Source organism: Triticum aestivum, chromosome 5A (genome assembly GCF_018294505.1).
Source record: "Triticum aestivum cultivar Chinese Spring chromosome 5A, IWGSC CS RefSeq v2.1, whole genome shotgun sequence".
In the NCBI taxonomy this organism is placed as follows: Eukaryota; Viridiplantae; Streptophyta; class Magnoliopsida; order Poales; family Poaceae; genus Triticum; species Triticum aestivum.
This window is the reverse complement of record NC_057806.1, coordinates 656,270,737-656,286,743: the sequence shown is the minus strand read 5'-3', so window position 1 is coordinate 656,286,743 and position 16,007 is coordinate 656,270,737. Positions and strand designations below refer to the sequence as shown.

General features: G+C 45.3%; 3 protein-coding genes across 4 annotated transcripts; 1 reads left to right on the top strand and 2 right to left on the bottom strand.

The window, feature by feature from the left end:
* Positions 1 to 4,186: 4,186 nt before the first annotated feature.
* Positions 4,187 to 9,654, top strand: LOC123105699 (protein KTI12 homolog). The gene is made up of 10 exons (XM_044527818.1): positions 4,187 to 4,424; positions 5,131 to 5,299; positions 5,414 to 5,517; positions 5,886 to 5,942; positions 6,565 to 6,650; positions 6,930 to 7,015; positions 7,470 to 7,585; positions 8,351 to 8,401; positions 8,501 to 8,587; positions 9,167 to 9,654. Exons 2-10 carry the CDS (start codon positions 5,146 to 5,148, stop codon positions 9,329 to 9,331), a joined length of 906 nt encoding a protein of 301 aa, XP_044383753.1. The 5' UTR covers positions 4,187 to 4,424; positions 5,131 to 5,145; the 3' UTR covers positions 9,332 to 9,654.
* Positions 9,655 to 9,959: 305 nt separating this feature from the next.
* Positions 9,960 to 13,585, bottom strand: LOC123105697 (uncharacterized). Of its 2 annotated transcripts, XM_044527815.1 has the most exons (5): positions 13,247 to 13,585; positions 11,037 to 13,092; positions 10,660 to 10,864; positions 10,358 to 10,548; positions 9,960 to 10,285 (listed from the first exon to the last, which is right to left on the bottom strand). In XM_044527815.1, the coding sequence occupies exons 2-5, from the start codon at positions 13,075 to 13,077 to the stop codon at positions 10,146 to 10,148; spliced, it is 2,577 nt and encodes an 858-aa protein (XP_044383750.1). In that variant the 5' UTR covers positions 13,078 to 13,092; positions 13,247 to 13,585; the 3' UTR covers positions 9,960 to 10,145. The 2 variants fall into 2 exon arrangements, with proteins under 2 accessions (XP_044383750.1, XP_044383749.1); XM_044527814.1 differs by lacking the exon at positions 13,247 to 13,585 and having other exon boundaries at positions 11,037 to 13,230.
* A 168-nt stretch (positions 13,586 to 13,753) lies between these two features.
* LOC123105700 (chaperone protein DnaJ) lies at positions 13,754 to 15,610 on the bottom strand. Its single transcript, XM_044527819.1, has 4 exons — positions 15,217 to 15,610; positions 14,944 to 15,106; positions 14,536 to 14,630; positions 13,754 to 14,378 (listed from the first exon to the last, which is right to left on the bottom strand). The coding sequence occupies exons 1-4, from the start codon at positions 15,541 to 15,543 to the stop codon at positions 14,163 to 14,165; spliced, it is 801 nt and encodes a 266-aa protein (XP_044383754.1). The 5' UTR covers positions 15,544 to 15,610; the 3' UTR covers positions 13,754 to 14,162.
* Between the last annotated feature and the right edge of the window lie 397 nt (positions 15,611 to 16,007).

Sequence of the window (16,007 nt, the reverse complement as noted above, 5' to 3'; positions counted from 1 at the left end):
CTGCAGAAATGATTTGGTCTTTAACAGAATAGCAAATATTATTTTTTTGCAGGTTATTTTCCGAGTCACTGCGTTGATCTGTATGTTGTCGCTACTCACTCCGACGGAGCCCAGAGAGCGTATGGTTACTGGATCTACCCGATGGGACATGGTAGCACGGGTTATTTTCAAACCGGTTTGGATGGCGGTCATGTTATAGGATAGGCAATTAGTATTCATATCTTTAATGCCGGTCGGTTGTGGCTTCTCTAGTACTTTTTTAGCTCTTTGTGAGCCCTTTTCATTCTTTGTTTGAGACTTGAGGACTTGTGTTGAACATTTTGCTTATTAATAATTATGGACGTATGCATCGTTCTGATGCAGAGCCCGGGGATAATTCCCTTTTCGAAAAAAAATATAATCATACAATGGGCAGGCACGAGTTTTCAGGATAGGATATCCATACGCACACAAATGTGGACCAAATTTCATCGGCTAGAAACAATATATCATGTAAATACAAAATAAAGTGATCAAAGGTCAGAGAACCATGATATGCATCATGTGACAGTAGCATTATTTAAGGGGAAAATACTCTGCCAGGAGATTGAGAGCATACGGGCTGATGACCACATCGACATTTGCCCAATTAGCTTCACTCTTTTTCAGTTTTGACGGCAAAATAACAGGAGGAAAGGTCCTAGTGTGAATATATGAAACTTGCAGTCTACACGTCGGTATCATACAGTATTATTGGTGCAATGTCCGAGAGCCGAACCTCTTTCGCTTCCACCTGAGTTGGATTGGACGCTTTGGCCACCTGCACGCGCACACACAGCAGAGACATCAAAACCAGATCAAATCACTTTTTTATTTATTGCATGTATGGTAGGGCAATTCTGAATATCAAGTGACACTAGACACTTAATTCTACTGAACCATCAAAAGAGATGCCACACTTCAGTGGTAACAGAAATAATACCAACAGTGCCATCAACTCGAACGTACAGAACAAAAATCACACCATTAAACCCTACCAGAACAAGTCGATTATATAGCAGGAAACGTTCCTATATATGGATATAATGTGTTTCATAATCCAGATAGGTGTGAAGTGCCACCAACTAAATAAAAGAGCACACAGGAGTAAAATTATAATAACTAAATAAAAGAACACACATGAGTAATTTAAATTATGAATTGAACAGAAACTTTTGGATTTTTTTTACTTTCACTTTGCAATTTAATATATGCAGCAGGATGTTGTGCTACTACAATTTTCATTAAAGTAGCTACAAAAGGCCTCTAGTCAACATATTAACATCATGGGAAATGTTTCTGAATGACTGAAACGTTACAGTGTGGCAAACAATTCTGAATTATAGCTACCTGAAACCGACATGTTTCTATGAACATCTCAAACCTGGTGGACTTGATGTCTAAGATATTTTCAACACGAACTGGTTCATTTTATTTTATAAATTCAGGTTCAAAACTACCGCTTCTTAAGAGCATTTTCTGTACTTGTTCACTGCCAAATTATTCAGTATATTGTCAACTGAAATAGCTGCATGAAACTGACATGTTTCTGTGAACATCTCAAACTTGGTGGACTTGATGCCCAAGTTATTTTCAACACGAATTGGTTCATTCACATGCCCTGCCCAATATCATTGAATAACTAAAAAAAATAAGCCCCTACATTCAGCAATATAAAGATAGCATAGTCAGAGGCAGGGGACAGAAACAATAGCTAAAACAGGGGATTCCATCCAATGAATATCAAGGGGATATATACCTCTGGTGTAGCCGCCGTAGGTGACATTGGACAGTTGGACGGATGTTCTTATTCTTCCCGCGAACTCGGTGCTTCTTCCTCTGGCGAACTCGGCGGCAACATTGGACGTTTCGATGAAAATTGCAATTTCGACGGGCTTTGATGGAGCTTATGGTCCAAGGACGCAACCTGATGGAGATTCCGGCCGAGGACACTTCCTTCTTATAGCAGGCAACTCAAATCCGGGTCGGGAAATCCTTCTTATAGTAGGCCCCACGGCGGAGGTGCTTTGGTCCTCCCCCTTGCCTCGAGCCTCATGCGCCATCCAGCCGCGCTCAGCCACAACCGCCATGGCTGATAGCCTTCAGAGTGTCGCCGCGGAGCTTCTCCTTATCGCTGCTCGCCTCCGTTCGTCGGAGCCCCAAGCATTGCCGCCGTGGGGCGTCCCCCTCCCCAGCGCTTCTTCTACTCCTCCGCAGCTCACTGCTGTGGTTGTAGCCATCCACCGGCAAGGGCGCATCCCTCACCTTACCCTGTTCCGCCGTGGCTGGAAAGGCAGCAGGCGTTTGAATAAAATGAAACAGAGGAATCATGGGTTGAATTCATATAGATGTAGGGTTTTTTTAAACGAATTGTTTTTCCAAATTCACTAAAATAGGGACTGGCGGGTTCAATTGTCAAAAACTATAAGGACTTTTCTGCAAAAATGTCAGAACAGTGAACCCGACAGAAGCAATGCGTGTTTTATTAGTAGGTAAAGATAAATATAAAGATAATGAACGACAGATCATGGACATACGTACGGAAATTCATGATCTTTTTTCTAAATGATCTTGAAAAAAAAATTGATGCTCCAAAGAAACTATTTTAAAGCATTTTGGGGCGTTAGTTTTATTTTATTTTGCCGTAAAACATTAAGAATGTTTTTTCTTGACAAAATTTGCACTAATGTAAACAAATCAGCAATGTTTATTGCAAAACAAATCAGATATTATTATGTTTATCACACGTGCATTTGATTTTACCGTTTATCACACGTGCATTTGAGCTCGCGAGGGTAAAAACACTTTGGTATCTTTTTTTTGAGCACTTTGGTATCTATTCCTAGTAGAAAAATCGACACTATTTCCGCTACAAGTAAAAGAAAGTTCGACACTATTTGAAAGGGAGATTTTTTGTTGTTGTTGTTGTTGTTGTTGTTGTTGTTGTTGTTGTTGTTGTTGTTGTTGTTGTTGTTGTTGATGTTGACAAAAGTCAGAACCCGGCCCGACCTTTCGGGCCCGTTCGGAAGTTCTCCACCAGCGCTACCCTGCTTCTCATGGGAGCAACTAGTTAACAAGCGCTCCTTCGGGAGCCTCGCAACGATCAGCGTCACTTGGCGCGCCTCAGCCATTCGCCACGTGTCGCGCTCTGGATGCTTCCTTCGTTTTTTTTTATTTTTTCGCACGCGTTTTCGGCTTTTTAAACGGTTTTTTTCTGGGTTTTTTCGACGTTTTGGTTTTCCCCCGGTCTTTCTTAGCTTTTCGATCAAAAAAATTTTTTGAATTTTTTTTCGCGAAAAAACGTGTTTTTTTCGTGAAAGTCATGGTTTTTCTTTCGCGAGAGGCACGGTTGTGCTTTAGCGAGAGTCACGGCCGTGCCTTTCGGAAATGAAAAAAATGTATTTTCTGTTTTTTTTTCTTTCGCCAGAGTCACGGTTTTGCTTTCGCGAGAGGCACGTTTGTGCTTTCGCGAGAGTCACGGTCGTGCCTCTCGGAAAGGGAAAAACAAAACATGTTTTCTGTTTGTTTTTTTCATTTGTGGGAGTCACGGAGTTGCTTCCGCGAGAGGCACGGTTGTGCTTACGCGAAAGTCACGGCAGTGCCTCTCGGAAAGGAAAAAAACTACGCGTTTTTTTTTTTCGCGAGAGTCACGGTTTTGCTTTCGCGAGAGGCACGGTTGTGCTTTTGCGAGAGTCACGGCCGTGCCTCTCGAAAACGAAAAAAAAACGTGTTTTATGTTTTTTTTTCTTACACGAGAGTCACGGTTTTGCTTCCACGACTCTTTCGAAAAGGGAAAAAAACCGTGCTCCCGGTTCAGTTTTTTCGTTCGGTTTTTTTCATTCAGTTTTTTTTTTGAAAAAAAGTTCGTCAAAACCTATCAACATGGGATCTAGTTTTGAAGTTCTTGACGTGAAGAATCCAATGATGAAAAGGGTTCGAGATTTGGACGCACGGTTTAAGAGATAAAACGTTTTGAATAAACGGAAAAAAGGAAAAACTCGCAGGTTACGACAAGTGACGCGCTGCATGTGCGCCACTTGTCGCGACTTGGGAAAGTGGAGTGTTTGAGTACTCCTTAATTAGTAAGCAATGACATAGGACTTAGATATGCAATACTTATGGCACATCTAGATGTGCTTTAGCAAAACTGAATTAGTAATTAGTGATTTCGGCTTCTCATTCCTCTCCAGGACCCAACTCCTCCAATCCGGCCCGACCTTTCCTCTCCAGGACCCAACTCCTCCTCCAGTCCGGCCCAACGGAATCTCCCCCCTCGCAGTACGCCAGTCCACCGCCGCGGTGCCCTAGAGCTCCGTCCCGCCGTGTCGCCGCTTAGCGCACGCACCACCGGACCAGCAGCAGGCGAGGGCCGGCCGGCACCTACTTCAACGGAGCGCGGACGGAAGGTGAGCCCCATCTCCCCTTCTCCCCGTATACCCCAGGGCAGCAACGGCCATCCCTCCCAGCTCCGGCCGAGGCTCCTCCATGCCCGTCCGCCGCCCACGGTGTGCCCCCTTCCGATTCGTCCGGGCCGCGCGATCTTCTCGCTCTCGCGATCGATTCCCCTAACCAATTTCGGCCCCGCTACAGTGGGAGGCAATTCTCGCCACCACCTCGTCGAGGAACCCTGTCTTTGCTCGCTGGAGAGCTCGCCATGTACAGAGAGATATGGTTACCGATATATGATCAGCGATACTGATTTGAGATCTCCGTGCTGGGTTTTAATTAGGAGTGCTTTTTCATTCCCTATTGGTAGCCAAACCAAACGACTAACTTCGAATATTTTGTCAAGGGCTGACCAGCTATGTGATATAAACTTCCTTATATAAATCATCAATTTCCTCGTACTTCATATGCTGTATCGACCTCGATAAATGGCATGTATAGTGGCCGTTTTGACACAGACAACAATATCCCTGCACAGAGTGATTTAGGGTTAAACATTTGCAAAGGGGAATTTTCTCGACTTTTAGCTTGTACTTCCTCCGTAAACTGATATAAGAGCGTTTAGATCACTAAAATAGTTATCTAAACACTCTTATATTAGTTTACAGAGGGAGTATTTGAAGATGGAACCATGCCCTGATGCTTTTGTTCTATCCGTCTCCTAAGGTTTCTGCATCTTCCATGGCGCTCGTGGTGATGTGCGGGCAGCCGTGCAGCGGCAAGTCAGAGGCTGCAGCTTGTCTAGCTGCCGCTCTTCGCTCCTCCGTGCCTGACGTCACTGTCCGCGTCATTGACGAGTCATCGCTCCATCTTGGACGGAATGAAAGCTACAAAGGTATTGTCGGTTTTTAGTCTTCATGTTTTCTCTATGCTACTATTCAATTCATTTTTATTGTTCTTTTACCATCCACTTATTTCTGCCAACTGATTCTGTGCTTTTATTTCTTAGATATGGTTGTGGAGAAAAACTTAAGAGGAGTTTTGAGATCAGAAGTTGATAGGTCTGTGTCACGGGATGGCATAATCATCGTGGATTCTTTGAACAATATTAAGGTGATGGCAGTACTGTCTCCTTAATTCTATTGCTGCAACTTGCAATCACTACTCCATTCTCAATTAGTAATAGAAGATAGAAGCAGCACCGTGTGGTTATCTTTTTATGTATGTTATTGTTGTACTTGGCACAGTGTGATCAGGGGACAAAATCTGGGCCCCTCCCTGTGCTATGGTTTTCTGAACCACTCAAGTTTGGGAATTACAAGCTCAAGTCCATCGTTTTACATAGTAAAAAATGTCAATATAGCTCAGTTTTTTGTTGTTGTTTCTTGAGCAGTTACTACGTAAACTGTAATATGAAGTGGATTCTGCAACTTGTGCTGTACTCTGTTAGAGGCGTGATGATTTTTACCTATAATATGCAGGGGTACCGATATGAGCTGTGGTGTCTTGCGCGTGCTTCGGGAATAAGATATTGTGTGGTAGGCACTTGATGTCCTGTTTATTGACTTACATTCATTTTACACATAACAGGTTTACACTAATATGAGCATAGCACAATGAAATCATGATGAGATGGCATCATGTGTTCTCTAAGTATTGTTGTTGGTTAGATGGCAATAGAAGTCAGGTAGTAAAGAGACAACCAGATAATCATAAATGCCACATAATAATAGAGCTAACACGAGCTAATTGATGTGATTCATGACTGGTTCTTGGTGAAGACCCACCGCCGCCGACATTAAAATGTCAGTTCAGAAATTGAGTTCTCCCTCCGACCCATATTACTTGTCGCTCAAACGGTATCTAGCATTGAAATATGTCTAGATATATCCATTTGAACGACAAGTAATATGAATCGGAGGGAGTACAGCATGGGAAATTGGAGGGACAGACCTTAATAAATAAGATGCATTACCAAAGTGATCTTAAAGTATTTTTTTACCTGATTTGCAAACCATGATTATGTCCTACACAAAGTATCCTATTGAAGAGAGTGCATATAGAAACTATTGGCCAGTTTACTGCGCTTTTTCACCATTTAATATTGTAAATGATATAATAGTAAGTGATTTCCATCATACTTCATCTTTTATGTTTCAGTTCTTTTGTGATACAGAAGTGGACCATTGTAGGGATTGGAACGTCAAGCGTCAGGAGAAAGGAGAACCCTCATATGATAACAATATGTAAGATATTTCTCTTGTGGCTCTTGTTGACCTGTTTGCAAAATGTAATACCTCTTACGAATGAGATATATGCTGCACAGTTACTTTGTTTGATCTGATTTCAAATTCATGTATGCTATATATAGTTGGCATTTTTGTTTCAAATCACTGAAATATTTGATAGGTTATGGAAGGATTTGCTGTTGTATCGGGTTTATGGGGAAAGTAATGGACTCTTTGTCTCCTTCAGTTTACCGAGCAGGTGCCATTGCTCTCTCATGATTTCTTCTGTTTTCACAGATTTGAAGATCTGGCAAGGAGATTTGAGAGGCCTGATAGTCGTAGCCGCTGGGATTCCCCTCTTTTTGAATTGTTTCCATCTAGAGGTAGTCTCATTTTGTCTAATTATTTTATTTTCACAGCATGCGTGATCTGAATCAGTACTAATATGTTCATCGTATATCTAATCTTTGTAATTAGTATCACATATGTCTAGTACCTTATGCATTACTCGCCATAGTAGATGTTCTGTCCTTCTATTGTTCTATAGTCCCTATTGGTTGAACCCACAATATTTATTGCTTGTTATTGTCGAACACTCATAGAAACTCATGCTCATGTGATTGGTTGAATTGGTAATTATTTTAGTTAATTAGTTTATTGTCAGACAGAATTCCAGGCTTCTTTTCACAATCCTTTATATCCAGTTTTATATTGGTTACACAAGAATTAGTACCACCCAAGAAATGCTCACTATACTTGGCTAGTGCTCGCTCTCTACTTCTTTACTTCCTTAATTGACTCATTATCCCATTTGATCGATCTTGCTGTTTTCAATAGAGGAAATTGTGGAATCTTCCCCTGTTATTGCTGAGGCTGTATCATATTTGACTAAGAAAGTGGATTCGAAAACAAGAGATGTGAAAGTTCTCCAGCCTACAATAGCTACTCAGTCTGTAAGTATAAATGTTTTTCTAACAAAGAAATTTTTGTATACATCATTGACTGACTACGACTGCATGATCTTCCAATACATAAACAATAATTATTTGGTACTCTGTTAATGCCTGCATGAATTGGTGTGGTACTATATATTGCAGCCAAATACAAGAACATATTAAGGAAATGTGTTTAGTTCCTATGTTTTTTTCCCATGTTACACTATCGGTGAATTTGGTTCTTGCTAAGCTGGCCTATCCAGTCTTTCATGTGCTAGTGTTGGCTTAGCTGTTGCCTCTAATCTGAATAATCTTTTGAAGGTTAGTTATGTTTTCCTAGACAAGCACTAAACTACTCCCTCCGTCCCATAATATAAGAACGTTTTTTACACTAGTAGTATATTATGGGACGGAGGGAGTATGTAGTAAGTAGTAACGGAAGTGCTGTTCGTGTGATTCTTGCCCACGAAAGCGAGCTGGTTTGTCTCTTCATGCAGCTGATTTTCTATCCATCCCAGGCTACGGTGCCTAAAAGAAATTTTGCTCGCTCCAAATGCAGAATGGTGCCGGGCTAGGCTAGTTTTTTTTTTTTGCTTGGAATCCAGATGAACCATATCTCAAACAAATTCTATCAAAATCTGAATACTCCATGATGCAAATGCAAAAACAATTAAAGTCTTCCTAATATTGTGCAAATACTGTGTATTTCCAACCTGCAGTACTTTTCCATTCATAGTGGATTTCCTGTAGATTTAAACAAATCCTGACTTGATAATATTTTAGGTACGGACTACTGAGGGCAATTCGCTCTACGAGATGGACAAAGCAACACAGGTAACTGCAGTTTTCCTGGCTGATGATATCTAGTCCCAGGAAATGTAGCAACGTTTTTAGAAGGAGCTGCAAACCTGTGATATGAACTGTACTTTGCAGGAGGTGGTCAGTGCAATTGTGGAGGCACAGTCTGGTGGTCTTGGGCTTGCCATGAACAAGATTTCTCTTGGGCCTGACTTGCCAACTATATCCTTTACTGTTTGCAATATTCTCTTAGCAAATTACTCCCTTCGTTCCTAAATATAAGTCTTTTTAGAGATTCCAATGCGGACTACATACGGAGTAAAATGTGTGAATCTACACTCTAAAATATGTCTATATACATCCGTATGTAGTCCTTATTGAAATCTCTAAAAGGACTTATATACTCCCTCCGTAAACTAATATAAGAGTGTTTACAATACTATAAAGTAGTGATCTAAATGCTCTTATATTAGTTTACAGAGGGAGTATATTATTGCAGGAGATGCAAATAACATATATCCGTCTTTGTGCATCTGTAGGCATGCACAAGTTCCTAGTTCAGAATAACCTTATGATATCATACATGCCATGCGTTATTTTTCAAACTTGCAAATGACTTTTCAAACACCAATCAAGCAGACTAAAAATTCTGAGGTAGAGTAGTTTTCTGTCTGCATGGTCTCAATCTAGAATTGGATTCACCTTTCTATATTATTATTTTGCCATAAGATAATCAAGTGAAGGAAACCACCATTCGTTGGATATTATCATTGCGCGGTGAGATCCTTAACTGACTTTTACATTAATCTTCAAAGATCGGTTGGCCTGCCCGAGCTACGGAGCCTCCGACGCACGTTCATCAAGCTGGCAGGGCAGTACAGCTTGAGCGGGCGACCCCCACCAACAGATGCCGACAGCGCGAAGAGGATGTTTGTTGACTACTTGAACCGAGAAATTGGTGGGTGATTCTCTGATGAGTAGTCCTGCCTATGATGTACTACTTCCCAGGGGACAAAATGCAGGCGCTTGTAGCGTTTTCCCCTGCCATGCTCCTCATATGGCTTCTTTCGGGGCGTCCAAGGAGATTATTTTGCCTCGCATGAGCTTCACCACAAGTATTCACAAGTGGCATGCCGCTGTGTAATTCTGTAGCTCCTGTACCACCCAAATAGTTTTCGCTGGTGTTTGCAACTTGTAAACTACACAATTTGGAAATATTTACCGAATTATTTATGTAATGGCTGCAACTTGTTACAACATATTTGAAAAATGGCTCCAGATTAGCGTTCTTTGTTCTGCTATAATATCCTCAGCTACCAGTCCAACTACCTTCTTCTGTTGATAATGGGAGGCCCTTCAGATAAAAAAATAAATCTGATGTTGATTATGTCGTGCAGAAAAGATAAAAAAACTAAAACAAAGCGGCTGCATACTTGCAGCATATTAGGAGAAGCTCTGGTTTTAGTATATCCATGACCGGACAAAGACAGAAAAAACATCCAATCTCTAAATACCTCAATCACAAAGACACGAAACTATCTCAAGCACTGAAAGATGCATTAAAGTCTAAACCACAGAACAAGAAGCATCTATATCCCTTGTATGCTGCTTGCATAAAACTTCCTTTTTTCCATCGAATATATCACAAGCATCGAAATATGCATTAAATTTTAAATCACACAAGAAACACCTATATCCTTTTGCTACTCGAAAACTTTTTTTTTCCTTCCATATAACTGCTACATGGAAATATACCACGAGCAGTTCTCTTCTACTTCCATTAGTTTACAGGTTTATCCAAGTTAGAGCCAACTTGTTCACCCACAGGCAGGGTTTTCTCTACATCATTGGAATCATCTTTGTCGTCATCATCGGCTTGGATTCCTCGGGAAGCGCCTTGGATCATCTCATCATCGACTCCTGCAAACAAAATTTTCATGTTTAACCCTCAACATTACCCACGGACAAACGGGAAGCAAGGAGGGTATGTACCTTCAATGAAGGACTCGAATTCATCGCCCGGTCCTGCCGATGAGGTCCAGTTGAATGGTTGACTAATCTCCATCCAGTTTGGCTGCTCTGCTGGTCCCGAGAACAGTGCGGATCTATCCACCACCCAGTCATCAACTATGTCTATGTAGTCTACCGAGATTGGATCAAATGCCTTCGCCTTGTATTGTTGCCTATGAACAGTTGTATAAATCAAATCACTTGTTGCATCCATGCTTTGCTAATTTTTTTTCAGAATAACACATCATCGATTAAAACATTCTATGTAACGGGGATTTGGTTACCTGTATTGTAGCCGCAGGTTGCATTGAACAAAGGTGAGATGATGCATTCGTTGACGTTCAAAAATATTCATTCTTTGGTCATGGAGTTGTTCGAAAGGAATGTGTGTCCGATCACACCCTTTAGCGCTGGAGGTCTGACTGAGGACACGTACTGCCAAACGTGTTAAATTCGGGCAAGCTCCGCCATACATATACCACCACTCAGCTGCAAGATAATATAACATGTCAAGATCAAAGTATCATCAAACAAACTTGATGCTTTAACAGATGGAGCGTGGAAGGTTGGTTCAGAAACCTCATGCTTACAACAATGCTATAATTTAGTCAATCAAGTAAAAGTGAGTTCAATACAATCTGTAATTCTGTATAGTACTAACCAGGAGGTAAAGTACGCCGGGCTCGGATAGCCATTTGCCTACGAAAATCCCCAGCTGCCTCGCTCCGATACATGTTAAGCTCCTTCTGAATTTTATCTTGGATTTTGACATCAGACACCAGCCTTTCTACACAGTCTAGCATTCCTGAGAAAACCTCATTCGATATGTTATCTCCAATTCCATCAAAAAACAGTGGATTTAGGAAGAAACCAGCTGAATGAAGCGGTCGTTGCATGTGCCTGTCCCATCTCTGGTCAATAATGTTCCAGTAAGGCATATAGTCGCTCTTCTTCACTAGCTCTTTCTTGATTGCTGCTTTGGCTTTGTATAATCCAGCATAAACATACCCCATAGCAGGCCTCTTGTTGCTACCTACCAGCTTAAGAAGATGCACAAGTGGTTCGGTGGCACGAACAACCAAGGCACATGAAGACCAAAATTGCGAATTGCTAACAATATTGCTCACTTCTATCCCTCCGGGTATCTTTGGCAGCAGGCAGTGTACCCATTCATCTGAACTGATCATGGCTTGCAAATCCTCCTTCACACTGTACATGTTTTTCAGCGTCACGAAGTTCATGGCAGCACGGGTCTCTGCAGGAACTAGCAGATCCTTCCCCTGCAGATGCTTCTTCATCAAACTCAATGCAAGAGCACTGCTGTACAAAAATCCAGTGATGGTCTTTGCGTTGCTTATGATCTCACTAACTGCTGTCTCCTTGCTGAAATCTTGAAGCATACCATCGATGCACCGGAAAGTGCATGGAGACCAGAACAGTGTAGGAAATGTTTCACCTAGCCTTTTACCTGCGGCTGCATGAATCTCAGAGTTGTTTGTGATCACTTGGACGACATTTTTCTCTCCAACCTCCTCAACAACGCTCTTCAGTAGCTCAAACAGCGCGTCTGATGATGTGACGATATCTGTTGCGTCAACCGATTTCAGAAACATGGTGCCTTCAGGGCAATACACCGAAAAGGTCATCAAGGTCCTGCCCTTGTCAGTCGTCCACTCATCGGACAACACTGAGCACCCCGTGCGAGTCCATGACCCCTTGTAGTACTCTAACTGAGCCGACACTTCATCCAGCGACTTCTTCAGGACGCAGCCGCGGAAGTCATGGTATGAGAACACCTCAGGCTTCCCTCCCATGGAGGAAATAGCGTCGACCATCGGCTGGAAATGCACGGAATTCACCGCCTCCAGTGGCACACCGGCATCATACAAGAACCTCCCAACAGCCATGCAAACCTGGTCCCTGTCCGAGCCCGCAGCCGGATCGACATGCCTTGACAGCGGCAGTGCTGTTGCTGTCGCATCAAGCGCCATGATCGTCTGGTGAGGAGGCTGCGTCTGGGGAGCAGGAGTAGCAGGCTGGAGAGGGTGCTGCTGGGCCTGCGGGACAGAAGCAGGAGCACGCCTCACGGCCAGCGCCTTCTTCCTCCTCTTGGTGGCGCCGCCGCCGGTCCACCCCGACCCCGTCCCCATGGGAGGGGCCTCCTCGGCGGCGCGGGGGGCCTGGTTGAGTGGGAGGACGTGGATGGGGCTGGCCAGTTCGCCGTTGGAGGCGGAGGGGGAGGGGGAAGGCGAGGAGGCCGCGGGCAAGGCGGCGGGGTCGGCGGAGGCGACGGCGGCCATGGCGGCGGCGAGGGCGCGCTTGCGCAGCTTCTTGGCGGCGACCTCGTCGAGGCTGCGGTGCATGAGGGCCTCGACGTCGGCGGGGACGTCGGGGCAGCAGCAGGCGTTCCCCGGGCGGCGCGCGAGGTGCTCCTTGAAGCGGTGGATGCCGCCGCCGAGGAAGTGCTTGCCGCAGTAGACGCACTTTAGGCGGTCCCGGCCGGCCAGGCGCACCATGAGGCAGTGCTTCCACGCCGGGTCGTGCTTCTGCGCCCCGATCGGCACCACCACCTCCAGCCCTCCTTCCCCCGCCGCCGCCGCGGCCGCCTCGTCGTCGTCCTCCTCCGCCGCCTCGTCCCTCGCAACCGCCAGCGCCACCGCGTCCGCCGCCGCCGCAGCAGCCTCCGCCTCCGGGGTCGCCATCCGCTGCCTCCCTCCCTGCATCAGCCATCGTCAGTCAGTGAGGAATTAATCCCCGAAAACTAGGTTCCGGACGAGCTGATCCCCGGGCAGACGGCGAGGAATTAAACCAGGCGAACCAACCGAGGGAGAGGCAAATGGGGAGGGGGGAGAAGAGAGGAGAAAAACTCACCGGGTTTATTTTTCTCTCTGTGGTCTGTCGGGGAATCGGCCGGCCGCCACGGAATCGGCGGAAGAAATCCGGGGTGGGGCGAGATGCGGGACGGGGGGAGAAGAAAACCAGCCAGGGGAGGAGCGGTTCGGTTCCGATGGGGTCCAGGGGCTAGGCTAGGGTTAAGGTTAAGGTTAATCTCTCTCTCTCTCTTCTCGCGTTGGCTTGGTTGGTTGGTTCGGCCGACCGGGCCGCCGCAAGTCCCCCCTAATTGGGCCGGTTCGTTCGTCAACAAAAATAGAAACAAAATCCTTCCCTCTTTCCTTCAGTTCAGTCACCCCGTAATTGGGCACGCCATTTTTCTTCAGACATACTACTCCCTCCGTCCGGAAATACTTGTCATTGAAATGATTGTATCTAAACTTATTTTAGTTATAGATACATCCATTTTATTCATTTCTAAAACAAGTATTTTCGGACGGACGGAGGGTACATTCTCTCACAAACGAAATGGAACCGCTGACCCGGTCAAAAAGAAAAATGGAACCGCTGCTTCTTTCGGTGTGATTATGTCCCTTCATCCATGATTCCGTCGAAATCGAGCCGCAGGAATGCCACCTACTGCAGTTACCGGGCTTTCAGTTCCTTTCACCCCAAAATTCAAGTAAAACTGTACTACTAGAAGGAAGCACACGCCTTCTCTTCTTCTCTTTCCAGAACAAACTGCAGCCCTACGAACGAGGAACAAAAACATTCTGCAAAACGCTCGATCCGTCGTCCCACCGGAAAGCTATACCAGCTAAAGTACAGCATCTAGTAGTACCTACCATTACCGCCACCGATCCGGGAGAACAGGGGACCTCCATATGAACATCGGGCTGGTACCAATCACGGTGGCTGCAGTTGCCATCGTTGTGTGTTGTCAACAGGCAACAGTTCAGCTGAGCCCGAGCTCCTTCTTCAGCTGCTCAAGGACGGACTCTATGTCCGACACGCCATCGTCGGAGCTGCTTGTTCCCTTCTTGTCACCCTGAGCATTTCCGCCTTTCCCTCCAAACTGCGTGTACGGATCGTTCCCATCGTCTTCCTCGGTGCCCGAGCCGTCGATGTTCAGTTCGTTCTCCAGGAACTCCACAAACTCCTCGCCAATAGCCTGCACGAGCAGAAATAAGTATAATTTGCATGGGCTACATCATAGGCCATAGTTACCAGCTGCAACATTATAAGTGTACTTCTAGCAAGTCGACATTTGCCATCCTTTTCCAAAAGTAAATTTTCCAATGTGCAGCAAAGCTGTAAAGATGACTTACTGACAGTTCTTCCCACAAGCTTTTAGGTTTCTGCTCTGAGTTCAGGCCAGCCTCCCAGTTCTGAAATTCTGTTTGCAGGTCTTTAAGGAAATCCCCTGCAAAACCAGAAACCAAGTGGCGTCAACAAAATGCGCATTTTTTTACGGATCAATCAAACTTGTTATATCTGCATAACCATCTTATCTACCGGCAGATTTAAAACTGCAATAGGAATTGGATCCACAGGCAGTTCCGTAGCAGAAAACTGCAATGAAATGGCACTAACACTAGCAGAGCGTACCACCGCATCAATGATCAACCACTGGTCAGAGGCCCATTTCAGTTCACGGACCAGCATAAAATTCCTAGCCCCAGAATAATATAGTACTAGTTTGCTAGAGCAGAAGAGAAGAGAGGAGATTTCAGTACCAAACCCATAGAAATCCTCTTCTGCGTCAGCTGGCTTGCTGCTCCCGGGAGACCACGAAGAGTCAGGGCTGCTGCTGCTGCTCGCGTACTTGGATCGGCTCTCCGAGTTCATCAGCGTGTTGTAGGCGTGCTTGATCCTCAGAAACTTCTCCTGAGCATTCGCCTACATTGAACCAGGAGCTTGTCAGCAAAATCTCCATTAGGAAACAGTACTGAAGCTAGTTCCATCGCTGAATCTGCTGCTTGGATGTGAAGAGGAGGGGGGCACCGCACCTCCTTGTTGACGTCCGGGTGATACTTGAGCGCGAGCCGCCGGTACGCGCGCTTGATCTCCGCGGGCGCGGCGGACGGCGCCACGCCGAGCACCTCGTACGGGGACTCCCTCCTCCGCCCGCCTCCGCCGCCGGCACCCGCGCGCACCCGCACGCTCGCCCGCCGCGTCCACCGGGAGGAGCTGGGGCCGGAGCGGAGGGAGGCGAAGGCGCGGAGGAGGGGGAGGGGAGGAGGCGCCGTACCGGGAGCAGAGCGGTGGAGCGGGGTAGGGGGGAGGAGACGCGGGGCGGCGACGGCGGCGGCGGCGGCGTGCACCGACAGCGCCATGGCGGACGGATTGGGTTGCGGGGCTCGCGGCCAGGCCGCTTCGAATGGCGAGCGGCGAGCGGTGTCCTCCGCCGTCCAGATCGGCTGACCAAGAGGATCCAACGGCTGTGCAACAAGCTGATGATCGTGACTGCTTTTTACTGCATACTGTCAATTTAGCTGCTTTTTTTTCCGAGATCAATAGTAGTATTAGCTATCTAAACACTCTTATATTTCTTTACAGAGGGAGTAGTTTATTCCAAGATGACAGAGTTATAATTTAGAGACAAAAAATGCTTAATACATGGGGTTCTTTGTCAAGTCATACAGCCATGACTCGCTCACAGCAACTATACTTTGCCAGACAATCAACAACTTTATTTAGAGACCTATGAATTTTTTGGGGAACAAACTTCCTGCTGACCATTAAAGACTTAATGTCAGCAATTAAAATGACAATAAACTAAGCGATTCGGACTTGACCA

What these genes read in the sequence shown, in the direction of transcription:
- LOC123105699 (XM_044527818.1), top strand. Translation starts at nt 5,146, where the DNA reads ATGGCGCTCGTGGTGATGTGCGGGCAGCCGTGCAGCGGCAAGTCAGAG. An exon ending in TGAATTGTTTCCATCTAGAG is followed by an intron (nt 7,016 to 7,469) that starts GTAGTCTCATTT and finishes TGTTTTCAATAG; the next exon opens with AGGAAATTGTGGAATCTTCC. An exon ending in TTGGGCCTGACTTGCCAACT is followed by an intron (nt 8,588 to 9,166) that starts ATATCCTTTACT and finishes ACTGACTTTTAC; the next exon opens with ATTAATCTTCAAAGATCGGT.
- LOC123105697 (XM_044527814.1), bottom strand. Translation starts at nt 13,098, where the DNA reads ATGCAGGGAGGGAGGCAGCGGATGGCGACCCCGGAGGCGGAGGCTGCT. An exon ending in CCGGCGTACTTTACCTCCTG is followed by an intron (nt 10,865 to 11,036) that starts GTTAGTACTATA and finishes ATTATCTTGCAG; the next exon opens with CTGAGTGGTGGTATATGTAT. An exon ending in ATTCGAGTCCTTCATTGAAG is followed by an intron (nt 10,286 to 10,357) that starts GTACATACCCTC and finishes TTTTGTTTGCAG; the next exon opens with GAGTCGATGATGAGATGATC.
- LOC123105700 (XM_044527819.1), bottom strand. Translation starts at nt 15,543, where the DNA reads ATGGCGCTGTCGGTGCACGCCGCCGCCGCCGCCGTCGCCGCCCCGCGT. An exon ending in ACCCGGACGTCAACAAGGAG is followed by an intron (nt 15,107 to 15,216) that starts GTGCGGTGCCCC and finishes GGTTCAATGTAG; the next exon opens with GCGAATGCTCAGGAGAAGTT. An exon ending in GCTTGTGGGAAGAACTGTCA is followed by an intron (nt 14,379 to 14,535) that starts GTAAGTCATCTT and finishes CTGCTCGTGCAG; the next exon opens with GCTATTGGCGAGGAGTTTGT.